Source organism: Artemia sp. Qi Xiang Cuo, chromosome 10 (assembly GCF_049724085.1).
Source record: "Artemia sp. Qi Xiang Cuo chromosome 10, ASM4972408v1, whole genome shotgun sequence".
Classification (NCBI taxonomy): Eukaryota; Metazoa; Arthropoda; class Branchiopoda; order Anostraca; family Artemiidae; genus Artemia; species Artemia sp. Qi Xiang Cuo.
Window position 1 is genome coordinate 61,025,320 of NC_142803.1, and position 13,611 is coordinate 61,038,930.

At 36.3% G+C, this 13,611-nt stretch overlaps 1 protein-coding gene across 4 annotated transcripts in view; it reads right to left on the reverse strand.

Annotated features, from left to right (window-relative positions):
- Window positions 1-3,149: 3,149 nt before the first annotated feature.
- The window catches only part of LOC148947985 (uncharacterized), a 54,732-nt gene continuing 44,270 nt past the window's right edge, over window positions 3,150-13,611 (reverse strand). For 2 of the 4 annotated variants that reach the window (XM_089095167.1, XM_089095169.1), the window contains exons 2-3: window positions 10,995-11,145; window positions 3,150-7,630 (exon numbers count right to left, since the gene is read on the reverse strand). In XM_089095167.1, coding sequence (XP_088951293.1) covers window positions 6,597-7,622 — 1,026 coding nt within the window. In that variant the 5' untranslated portion in view covers window positions 7,623-7,630; window positions 10,995-11,145 and the 3' untranslated portion in view covers window positions 3,150-6,596. The remainder of the gene's footprint in view (window positions 7,631-10,994; window positions 11,146-13,611) is intronic. The other 2 variants (XM_089095166.1, XM_089095170.1) reach the window with 1 other exon arrangement.

Sequence of the window (13,611 nt, forward strand, 5' to 3'; positions counted from 1 at the left end):
GTTCTGTTAATCCGAAACTGAAAGTTCTAGTTCCCTTTTAAGAGTCAAAAGTGATGAAGGCACACCTCAAACACCATCCCCCCCCCACCGAACGTATCTGATCAAAGTTGTGACATGACGATCTTGTTCACGATCTTGAATAGTCAATTTGGACTTGTCCCAGTTAATGATAGGAATGGGGCCACAATTAGTGATCAAGAAAGAGTTAAAGAGATATGGGCAGTACATTTTGAGAATGTGCTAAATGGAAATAGATTGTGGGAAGAGATATAGAGGAAAATGAAAAGTTTCTGATACCGTGGATGTGAAGGAAGATTTATTTTGTGAGGCAGAAATAGCAACAGTACTAAGAGAATTAAAAAAAAAAAAAAATAAGAATCCAGGTGCTGATAGTCTGGTAAATGAATTTCTTAAATATGGTGACTATAAGGTTAGCAATAAGTTACTGAAGATTATGAATATGATTTTGAAAAAGGGGAAGTACCTAGCGATTTGAAGTAAACCTACTACTGTATAAAAAAGGTGATTAGTGAGTATGGTAATTAACGAGGCATTAGTCTGGTCTCTGCAGGTTGCAAATAACTTAGTAATAAGATACTTTTTAGACTGAGAGATGCTCTAGATAAAGTTATAAGAGAAGAATAATAGTTTTAGAAAAGATAGAGGATGTGTCGACCAAATTTTTACTCTTAGGTTAATAATTGAGAAGTGCCTGAGTTATCAAACACCTTTGGTCCTATCAGTCTTATAGATTATGAGCAAGCAGTCGACTCTGTTGACAGAAGAGCTTTAGCGAAGGTCTTATCCTTGTATGGTATACCAGAAAAATACATTACAGTGATTAGTGCTATGTACGAGAATAACACTGTTGCAGATAAGGTAGGAATGAGGTTAGCAGTTGGTTTCGTATTAAATTAGGAGTTAAGCAGGTTTGCGTTCTATCCCCCTTTATATGCATGATTTTGATTGACGCTGTCTTAAGAAGCACAGGAAAGGCAATGGGACACCACAGAATCAAACGGCGAGGAAAAACTCTCCTGGACTTAGATTATGCTGATGATTTGAGTATCTTAATTGAAAGTGTGAGCAAAATGAATGAACTTCTAGAGGTTTAACGAGTTCAGGGTGCTTGAATAGCTTTGAAAATTAATCTTAAGAAGACTAAGTTACTAAGGCTAGGAATAAGTGATGATAAAAAGGTGACTCTGGATAACGAAAAGATTAATTAGGTGGACAGCTTCACTTATCTGGGTAGTAACCATAGCAAAGACGTTGGGAGCAGTGAAAGTGTTAAAAGTAGAATAGCCAAGGCTCAGGGTGTGGTTTTCACAGTTAAAAAAATTTAGAAGAAGAGGAAGATAAGTCTGCAAACCAAGATTAGAATATTGGAAGCTACAGTGATTACAGTGGTCAAATATGGCTCTGAGGCATGGGCGCTCTGGAGATCGGATGAATATTTGCTAGATGTTTTCCAGAGAAATTCCCTACGGATTGTCCTGGGTACCCGGCTGACTGACCGTATTTAAAACAGTAGGCTGCACGAAAAGTGTTGTTCAATACCGTTTTCTAGGGCTATAATGAGAGAAAGGTTGAGATGGCTAGGATAAGTTTTGCGGAAGAAGGATGACAGATTACTCAAGATTGTGCTTTTCGGCCAACCGTCTTGGGCTAAACGAAAAGAAGGTCATCCGCGGTTGGCATGGGAGGATGTTATAAAGAGAGATTTAAAGGAAATGGAAACTTCCTGGGAGGGTGCACAGAGGGAAGCTTTAAACACATTGGGATGGAGGACGAGCATGCGTAGCTGTGTTGGCATCAGACAACTTGGTGCTACCGTGAGTTGTTAGTATTGGTATTTGTGTAATGGTAATTACCAATTGACCAAAAAGGCAATACTTGTATGCTACTACTACACCTACCACCACTATTACTACTACTAAAATACTACATTTAAAATATTGAGGGGAAATTTGAACTAAATCAAAAGACACTATGTGCATGCAAATTGTCAAAAGAGTGTATCTCAAGAATGCATATGGGCATCAACTTGGAAGTTTCAGAGAATGCTTAAAGGAAGATCAGTTGACATAAAGGCAATATTAAGGTGTTTCAAAAAGAAATATTTTTCCAAATCACCTGTGTTTAAAATGAGAGGTTTGGTGTTTGTATGCAGTGTGCAAATTTTCATATTGATAGGAAATCATTAAGTGACCCCTCAAAGCATACATATTTTCAACTTATTTTGCTATATGCGATGTTAGTAATTATTGCTTTTCTATACTGGTTTGCATGATATTAATGGACAATCCTTGTAGCATAATCAACCTTATATGCAGTCTTATTACTTACTTGATGTTTACATGTTCTCTATGATGCTTATATTTAACTCTATGTTGATGATATCTGCCATCTTTAATTCAGACTACACTGTCTATAAGTATTTCTGAGTTTGTTATTTGTTTATAGCACTGTCAACTGACTACTGACTTGAAAAGTGTTTGGTAGTTTCTGAACTGATGGAGAAAAAGGTTACAACGAGGTCTAGTACAGAAGCACGGCTGGTTGGCCAGTTGCTGTCAGTACTTGATGCCACAACTTGCAAGCACCAGCTACCAACAAATGGTCAGGTGTTACACCGACTATTTTTTGACCTGACAACTAGCAAATGCACCCTATCTGATAGCTGCTTACATACTATAAATGAAGTTTTGGAACTGTGGGCTTTAGCCAGTCTTCCAACAACACAAAAGCCAAATGATGTGGCAAAATTGAAAGCACTGTATGAAAAACATTCAGGGATTGCTAAGAACAAGTCACGTCAAAGTAACAGACAAGCAGAAGTACAAGAATTTTGTGCCCAGTTGAAGAAGCTATTTGATATTGGACATGCTGATTGTAATCAACTTATAAAAATTCCAGAAGACTTGGGTTTCTTTCAATACCAGAGAAGCGACAGACAGTGTGAAGGAAGGATGAAAAAGACGCAGAGAAAAGGCAAAAGTCGATCGGGATACATCAGTGATGTTATGTTCAACATCACTAGAAGAATACAACCAGCTTTGCAACTCCGAGACTGAATCATCGAATGATGAGCAAGATTATACACCAAGGCTATTGAAGTTATCTGGCCTATCTGCACAGCTGAACTCACAAACTATCATGAATGAAACCGTTCCACCATAAAATCCCTTCTCTTGTAATAAATAAGCGTTGCCTGGTTGATGACCCAATGTTTTCTGCGAGCTTAGATCGTACCAATACAAAACCACGAGAAGCTATGCGTGTAGCTGCTCCAACTCTGAAAGCCGCTGGCATTGACATTGAGAACATTGTTATGTCCACCAGCTCAATCTATAGAGCAAGAGAAAAAAAAGTTCATCAGTCAATTGCACAACAGCAGAAAGTACTCTTTCTGCAAGCGACACCATTAGTGGCACACTTTGACAGCAAATTGCTACCAGACAATGATGGTAGTTTTGTTGATCGCATGCCAATAGTGGTTTAAGGCGAAAACATTGAGAAGCTTCTCAGTATTCCTAAACTACCAGCAAGTTCAGGTAAACTGATGGGTAAAGCAGTAATTGAGGCTTTGCAGGAATGGAAAGGAGTCCCAGAATGGCTTGCTGGGTTGTGCTTTGACACAACTAGTTCAAATTCTTATGTCCATTCAGGAGCCATCACAGTCATCCAACAAGCGTTCAACAAGCGTCTCCTTTTCTTGGCCTGCATGCACCACATCCTTGAAATAGTATCTGCTGCTGTTTTCGATATGTTATTTCAATCCTCTGGTCCTCAGATTGGTATCTTCAGTAGATTTAGAGAGTAATAGAAATTCATTGACCAATGCAGTATTGCTGCTCTTGACAGAGACACAGGTACTAAAGGTTGTCTAACAGAACCTGAAAAAGACTGGCTGCATATGAAGAAGCGAGAAATTGTCAGCTTCCTGCACCATCAGTTATGTCAAGATAGTCTTCCACGCAATGATTACCTGGAGTTCTTGAAGCTACGCTTGGTGGTTCTTGATGAGAGAATCCTGAACAAGAACGTACTCACATTAGTCCACCAGATGCTTACCATCGGGCCAGATGAATGGCTAAAAATATTTATTGCCTAAAGATATACTGCTTTCGAGAACAGTTTAAGCTAACACCAAAAGAACTTGATTCTCTGCGACGTATTGTCCTCTTCACTGTCACAATTATGCCAAATCATGGTTCTCTGCTCCTAGCAGTTGTGATGCCCCAATTAATGATCTGTGTCTGCTTCAGATATTGGAGTCTTACTCCGCAGTTAACTATCAGGTGGCACAAATTGCACTAAAGATGATGAAGGGTCACCTTTGATACCTCAGCGAAGAAAAAATGGGATTGTTTTCAGATCATTTGAACAATACAGAAAAAAAACTTACTAAAGCCTTGGCAAAACCAATGAACAAACATGATTTAAGGCGAGTTGATCCAAAAACAATTAGCTCATTTCAAAGTCTATCACTGGCAGATTTTGCTACTGAAAGTTCTAAGAATGTTTTTACAGCACTCAGTATTGATGTATCATTTACTGAAACTGATCCAGGAATAAGGCATGAATATGCTGGGTATACAACAGCAAAACTGTAGGTTTTTGCATTACGAGTAGTGAATAATTTTGCAGAAAGGGCAGTGAAGTTAGCAAGCGACTTAAATTAGTCTTTAACACATGATGAAACACAGCGCACAGACAGCTGCTGAACCACTGAAGAAGTGTTATTCACTTGTAGCTGACCAGTGACTCTGCACTGCAGCACTGTAGACATAGAAAATAAGAACTGTTACAAATGTTGCTGTAGTGTAAAGTGCATACAAACTGTGGACTGCAAGACTTGCGCTTTGCGGGACGTGGTGTTCTACATTTGACATAAATGCTGCTCGGAAAGTAGTACACAGGCCAATTGATGTGACCCAGTTATCTTTAACTTATGTTAGTATTGCTAACTTAATTGTTCTGACTAAGTACAATCTTTCAATTGTTTTTATTCTGCAATTTAACTGCATTTTAACAAAAATATGACGAAAAACGTGATATTTTCAAACTTTATGTGCTTTGAAGGGCCACTTGCACTAGGTTTGCAAGTGTAAAACTTTTCAGGAATGTTTATCACATGAAACCTCATTATATTAATGGGTATGAATTAACCAACTAAGAAAAAATCCCATATACTCGTGAAACGCCCTAGGCAATATGTGTACACTACTACTAATATTACTACCACTTCCACATTTGCTACTGTTACTAATACAACTACTACTTCTATAACAACTGCTTGTAAGGCTAAGAGCATTAAGATAAAAAATTCAAGAATTATATGAACATACAGTTTATCAAAAGGACACATTACCAATGAAATAAGAACAGCTAATTGTTTTAAATTAAAACTTCCAGGATATGATGAGAGGGATGTTCAACTGACCAAAAGGCAACATGCTAATGCTGCTGCTACTAGTACTGGTGGTATTACTACTGATACTACTACTATTATAAATACTAATACTACCACCATGACTACAAAAGTTCAGGTTATTTCTTTTTTTTGGGAGGGGGGGGGGTGTGTGAGCTGAATCAGAACATGCCGTCTGTATGGAAGTTGTCAATAGGCTGTATAACCAATATCTTGAGAATAGTTGTGTTTGAAGTTGAAACTTACTAGGTAACATAGCCGTCAGTGTAGGGGGTGTTAGGCAATTCGTTCATCGTTTACATATAGTATATGCTATCGAGAAAGGTATGCATGTTTAACGTCTACTTTCCAAAAACGCAAAGGGCACTCAGGTGAGTCTTTCAAGGAATTTGAGCAGTGTTGAACTAAACCAAAACACGTTATGTGTATATGAGCTATCAAAAGGGCATAATTCATGAGTGATTGATTTTAAAATTTCTTGTTGATGATGCACAAAGAGCATTACCACAACTGCTCAAAGGATGGCTATTCTAACCAAGACAACTCAAAGACCAGCCCAAACTATCACAACTATTCCAACACCAGCTGTTCCTATAACACTACGTTGTTCAAGACATTTAAAACTACATTTTCTGCCTATTGATATGTTTCAATACTAAACACTATGTCAATTCAAAATAAAAAGATTTAATGAAAAAATTTAACTTTCCTAAAAATTGAAATAAAAAATTAAAATGAAAACTCCTTCCCCGAATCATGCCTTGAATCTGAATATTATATCTAGAAAGTGAAGATTTAACACAATCTAGAAACAATGGTTATTTATTTTTACTATCTGCACACTCAAAAGGGATGATTTTCTGAAGTTTTAGTTCTTTTTTATACAGAACATTTGTTTAGAGAAGTGAAAACTTTTTCCACTTAAACAGTTTTTTTTAGTTAAGTCTTCGGTTATTTCTATAAAAAGGAATAAGAAATAAAGCTTTTAATACTTCAAAGCCCAGAATTTCTTGTCCAGAATTTCAAATATTTACATTTGGATAAATCATAGAATATTTCTCATGCGTAATTTCTGTGACAGAAAAATAATGAATAGAATTAGAATTTTTCAATTCACAGCATTCAAAAATTAATTTATCTCCATGATTTCTTTGGTGTTTCAAAACAAATCTTCCGGTACACGAATTACATTGCAAAGCCTTCTCCCCAGTTTGAGTTCTTTGGTGCTGACTAAACTGTCATTAGTGCTGATTTTTTTTTTTTTGGCATAGTATGTTAAACTCAAAACTTGATGTTGAGTCCTTTTGTGTTTAGATAAATGATAACTTTCTCTGAAGCTTTTTTGACATTCTTGACACTTGAACGGCTTTTCCCCAGTGTGAGTTCTTGTATGTCGAGATAAACCAAGTTTACAAGCAAAAGTTTTCAAACATATATCACATTCAAACGGTTTCTCCCCATTATGGATTCTTTGGTGCCTAGATAAAAGGTAATTAGTAGTAAATCGTTTTTCACATACTTGACACTGAAATAGGTCTCCACTATGCTTTCTTTGATGTTTAGAAAAATCAGAACTAGTAGTGAATCGTTCTTCACATACTTGACACTCAAATAGCTCCCCAGTATGCTTTCTTTGATGATGTTTATAAAAATCAGAACTAGTAATGAATCGTTTTTCACATAATCGACACTCATATGGTTTTTCCCCTGTATGAGTTCTTCTGTGTATAGACAAAGCAGATTTACTCGTATAAGCTTTTTTACATATATCACATTCAAAAGGTTTCTCTCCAGTATGAGTTCGTTTGTGTATAGATAAAGCAGATTTACAAGAATATGTTTTCTTACATATATCACACTCAAATATTTTATCCCCAGTGTGAGTGCGTCTGTGCACAGATAAAGCAGAATTACGAGTAAAAGCTTTCTTACATATATCACATTCAAAAGGTTTTTCAATAGTATGAGTTCTTTCTAATGGCAACACTTTTACCAGAAAACTTGACTCTTGTACAAGATTTTCATTTTCTGTGATATTATCTTCAGCAATTTCGCAAAACTCAACCGCCAGTCCATCATCAAAATCAAAATCCGTTTCTTGTTCAATATATACATTGGTAGAAAATGGCACACAAGGTTCTTTGTAATCTTGCTTTGCTTCACAATCTTGGAACATCAAGTCCATAGTGATATCTAGAAAAAAATTAAATCATACATTTTCACAGAAGGGTAGGGGATGGGATTCTAATCCCTAGTTGGTAGCTAGCGAGCTTAGACAAAGCAGGAAGAGGCAAGAACACATTCATTAAAATTAGACATTTTCAAAACCAAGAAAATGGCCATTCCATGTGTATTCAAGCAACGAACGTCATTTGAAGATTTCTAGAATGTTTTCGTTATTAATTTGCTTGTAGATTACCTATTCCTTGTGCTGAACACCCAGATATGACAGATTCTCCATTATGACAACCTTGACCCAGAGAGTGCTGCTTGATTTAAATTAAATCTTTGCAGCATTCCCCGGAGTTTTCTTAGCAGCATACTGTGAACTTAATACCCTTGGCCATTTTTAGATATAGCAAATGCACCTTTTTGAAATTCTACCATATAGACCAGTGGACCATGTTTGCACTTAGTTAGTGGTCATACCCCCAAGAACTGGACAAGCAAAATTACCTGAGTAAATTTGGTGTCATCTTCTGGATAAGTTGTGCATAAGAAATTGGCCAATATCTATGATGACAGACCCCTATACTGGCTGGCCAATATATTGGTAGGGACCTAGTTTTTACATCCTAATTTTAAAGAATTGTTTCAAATAAACTGGCTCTTGATATTCTCCCATGTCTGTAGAATTCTGAAAAACTAGCAAGAAAATAGGATCAGGAGAAGAAAAAACCTTTGGCCTGCACCAAATAAAATGACAACTACGAAAGATACCAATAGTTTTATTGGTCATGAAATCCAAGTTTAACTATAGAATTTTAATTTTCAATAAAGCCCAAGCTATTCAAAATACTGCCAAAATGGAAAAGTATCAAAAGCTAGTATATCTGAAGCATTTTGTTGCTTAAATATGTTGGGTGAGCTTTAAACCACTTGTGGTTTAAAGGTTCAATTTATAACCTATTAAATATGTTTTAAGGTTCAATTTTAGTCTTCAGTTTCATCTAAATAAAACTTTGTTATTTTAAGTTAATTTTTGATGTTATTTTTTTTTAATATGCGCAATAAACCTTTTAAAAAGATGTTCGCCAATTGAGATAAAAAAAAACAAAGAATTCAACATGCTTATTGCTAAAATAGGGTAGGCTATTATATATATTAATTAAAAAAACTTTTTACACAAAATAAGTTTTTCAAAGAAAAGTAAAGAACTCCATTAAAAAAAAAAAAATGAGCAAAAATAAAATCAAATAATCTACCAAGCGTGAAACTACCACAAATCAGAATCAATAAATAAATGAAACCCAAAACGAACAGAAATTAACATAAGTTTGGCTCAAAATCCCTATACCTTCCCAAGGCCAGAACATAATTTGCACTTTACTGAAAAAAATATAAAATGATTTTACTTTTATAACTTTGATAAATCCAATAATATTAATATTTCGATTACTAAATACCAGTATATGTATATTAACCTGACAATGGAAATTCATTTGTATTTTTTCCAGTAAAGTGCAAATTATGTTCTGGCCTTGGGAAGGCCTAGGGGTTAAAAAGGGCACTAGCACTTTGAATTTCCAATCGAATGAGCCCTTTTACAAGTTTTTTACGACAAAGATTTCAATAAAAACTTATATGCCCCCAGGGAATAACATATAACCCTTGCCCTGAAGACTGTGGGGGGAAGGTTCTAATCAAAGGTATAATTTCCTAAACTTTAAACTGCATGGAACAAAATGGCTATCTTGAAATTTCGATTTGATGTTTTTGGTGAAAAGGTGGGCGTGGAAGGGGTGTTAGTTGCCTTCCAATCACTTTTAACTATTAAAAAGAGCACTAGCCATTTCAATTTCCAATCGAATGAGCCCTTGAAGTTTCTATGACAACGCTTTCTATAAAAACCTTATATGCCCCCAGGGCATAACTTACAACCCTTGCCCTGAGGGCTGTGGAGGGGGGGGGGGTGTCATCCTCAAAAAGCTAATTTCCAGAACTTTCAAATGGGTTGAACAAAATGACTATCTTAAAATTTTGATTGGATATGTTTGGGGAAAAGATGGGCGTGAGAGGAGGTTTAGTTGACCTTAAATCACTTTAGACTATTAAAATGAGCACTAGACCTTTGAATTTCCAATCGAAAGAGCCCTTTTTCAAGTTTCTACAACAAAGATTTCAATAAAAACTTATATACCCCCAGGGCCTAACTTAAAACCTTTGCCCTGAAGACAGTGGGGGGAGTGTCCTGCTCAAAGGTATAATTTCATGAACTTTAAACTGCTTGGAACAAATAGGTTATCTCAAAATTTGGATTGGATGAGTTTGGGGAAATGGTGGGCGTGGAAGGTGTGTTAATTCCCTTCCAATCACTTTCGACTATTAAAAAAGACATTAGCCATTTGAATTTTCAATCTAATTAGCCCTTTTTGAAGTTTCTCCGACAACGCGTTCTATAAAAACCTTATATGCCCCAAGGGCATATCTTACAACCCTTGCCCTGAGGGCTGTGGGGGGGGGGGGTTGTCATCCTCAAAAACCTAATTTCCAGAAATTTCAACTACGTTGAACAAAATGATTATCTTAACATTTTGATTGGATGTGTTTGGGGGATTGATGGGCGTGGGGGGGCTAGTTGCCCTCTAATCACTTTCGACTATCAAAAACAGCATTAGCCCTGTGAATTTCTAATCAAAAGAGCCTTATTTGAAGTTTCTATGACAACGCCTTCTATAAAAACCTTACATACTCCCAGGGCATAAATTACAACACTTCCCCTGAGGGCTGTGGGGGAGTGTCCTCCTCGAAAACATAATTTCTATCAGGGGAATCAACTATGCTGAACAAAATGGCTATCTCAAAATTTTGATTGGATGTGTTTCGGAAAATGGTGGGCGTAGAAGGGCTGTTTGTCGCCTTCCAATCACTTTCAACTATTAAAAAGGGCACAAGCCACTCCAATTTCCAATTGAATGAGCCCTTTTCGAACTTTCTACGACAACTTCTTCGATCCGATGTGCCCTGCTCTAATGGAAAAAGATAATAAATAATACATTGTACCAACCTTGTTCTTATATGCCCCCAGGGCATAACTTAAAACCCTTGCCCTGAGGATTGCGGGGGAGTGTCCTCCTCAAAAATATATTTTCTATATGGAGATCAACTATGCTGAACAAAATGACTATCTCAAAATTTTTATTGGATGTGTTTGGGGGAATGATGCGCGTGGGGGGGGGGGTCTAGTTGCCCTCCAATCACTTTCTACTATTAAAAAGGGCAGTAACCACTCCAATTTCCAATAGAATGAGCCCTTTATGAACTTTCTACGACAGGTCCTTCGATACGAAGTGCTCTGGTACGGAAAAAAAAACAAAAAAAATAAAAAAAATAATACATTGTGCTAACACCGTTCTTTACTTAGGCAGCGTGATTGCGCTGCCTCTGATATATCTTTTACTTCTCATTTCTCTTAAACAATCTGTCCAAAACTTGTAATTTCGTCACATGAAGAATAAGGGGTATATGGTCCTGGACATCTTTTTGGCCTGTAAACAAATAATTTAATTATTTATGAAAAATCTTGCATGAAATCTATGCAGATTTTAAAACCTGAAGAACATTATAAGAATTAAAGATGTCGAATGAATATCAGTTATAGAACTGTGCATGATAATTATTGCAATACTACAAGGAATCATTTACTTCCCAAGAATCTATACTTTCATTATTTTTGTTTTTTTTTAATTTGCCCTTTTAGAGGAGGTGATCATTAGGAATGAATATTGCACCTCTGAAATATCCATAGTTGAAAATAGTATATGCAATAATTGCAGTCCTCACCTTTAACAACATTGAAAATCACTTATTGCAAAGAAACACTGAAATATAGCCTTTTTCTTCCTTGTTTTTTTCTTTGCTATAAAGTGAATACGTTTTCAAAAATATCAACCAAAACTTAAACATGGGTTACCATGGGTACAAAAACGGATCCTAAATACTAGACTATTAATTCCTGCACAGAAGTGTTCTTTTTATACTTGTTGCGTTTCCGAATTACTCATTTATAAGATGCTAAGAGTTTAGGACAGTCAAGAATTCAGAGTGCTACAATTGACTCTCAATAATTTGATTATCTCCATAAATTGGAATTTTAATGTGGTCCCTTGAAAAACAACATTCCCAATTTGACTTTTTCCCGTATCACCAGAAAACCTTTCCTCCCTCCCTTGCACTTTATTCCCCGTGAGTACCCTACCAATGTGACTCTGGTTTGAGAGTCCCTACATGCAAAAATTATGCTGTAATAAATAGTCTACCCCTAAAATTATCTGCTCTATTCCACAGCCGAGAATTAAAACCAATCCAAGTATTACTGAAACTAATTGACAGTCATGTTTCTCCAGTTGCTTTAAATTTCCAAAATTTTTAATCACTAATACTGAAAGCCTCAATTTTGACAAACTTATGGAACTCAAGGTGTAATCAGAATTTAACCAAATTGATGTTATAGCTGTTACAGAAGTACGATCTCATGATCATAGGACTCTTTGTTTCTCAAATTATTCAGAATTTATTAAACTCTGTCCTTCAGATCACCCACTAGGAAAGAAAGGAGTTGGTGTTACGTTTTTTGCTAAATGCAACGTTTTCCCTAAAATTATTCCTTTTCCTAATTTATCTGAGTATGACAAAATTCCTTGGCTAAGTATTAGACCTAAAGTTGGCTACTCCCACATCCCTATATCATTGCAATTAGCTGTCTTCTATTAGTCGCCAAACCAAAATGTTGATGCAAAACGCAAATTTCTCCGGCAATTGCAGATGAGCACATATTTCATTATTTCTAAATACTCTAATGCTGGGCTTTTTTTTTGGTTCTCAGTCACTTATGGGTCTTACCACCCCCTTCAAAATACTGGCCTTCTTACTTTTGGAGCATGGCTGAGTACTGAGAATTGGTCTGATTTTTATAATTTGTAAAATCATGATGAAAAAAAACACTACCTTTCACAAAAATCTAAAAGATAAATTTCTAATTTCTTTCCCAGAAAAAAGATTTAAGAAGTGCTCCAGTGACAAACCATTCATTAATCACCCATAAAAGTACTAATTAGAAAAAAATTGAATCTTTTCACAAAGGGTAAACTGGATGAAGCTAAAAAATTAAGAAAAGTAATTAAAAAGGAAATACATAAATCTGGCTGATCCTTCTACAAGAATAAGGTCAAAGAATTGATTAACAATGAACCAAAAAATTGGTATTCCAAGGTAAAAGAGTTGTGTGGCAGGAGTCTTGACCAGCTTGATTTCAACCTACCTGAATCCCCAGAGGTTATTGCTAATAAACTTAACAAGTTCCTTGCTTCCACTGTCCAGAACCACAATAGACAGAATACACACTAGCAACAAAGGCTATACTCTCCATTAAAAATATGTGACACAGACTTAAAACCACACAAGATTTCATACTCTACCTTCACGTACGCACAATGACAATTATTTCCAATCTATATATCATGATGAACTTATGAAAACTGAGCAAAGGTTCTATCGTATATGTCCAGGGTTGATATGTGCAGTATCAAATGTGTGTCATGTTTGGAAAAAGAAGTTGCTACAGTCTATAGTGGTCTAGAGCCTTCCAGGATTGTCTTATCAATTACCTACTGATGATATTCCACCCGCATTCCCTTCCATATCTCTGTCTGAGATTGAAAGAAGAATTGGGAATAGACCCCGAAGCCGCGCCGAAAAGTCGGCGGCGCGCCACCGAAAAAAAACGGTGGCGCGCCACAGAGCTTGCATCAGTGCGCTGAAGCCGCCGCTGATTCTATTGGCGGCGGCGTCATTAATACTCCGCCGTTCTTTTTTTGTCTCTTTTTTGCTTATCGATATCGACCTCCGGGCTTCAGCCGTCATCCCGGCTAATCTGTTTCTTAAAGATAAATACTGTCATCTTGGGCTCGCCATGTATATCGGTTCGTAGGAAGAAGAAGAAGAAGAAATTTTTC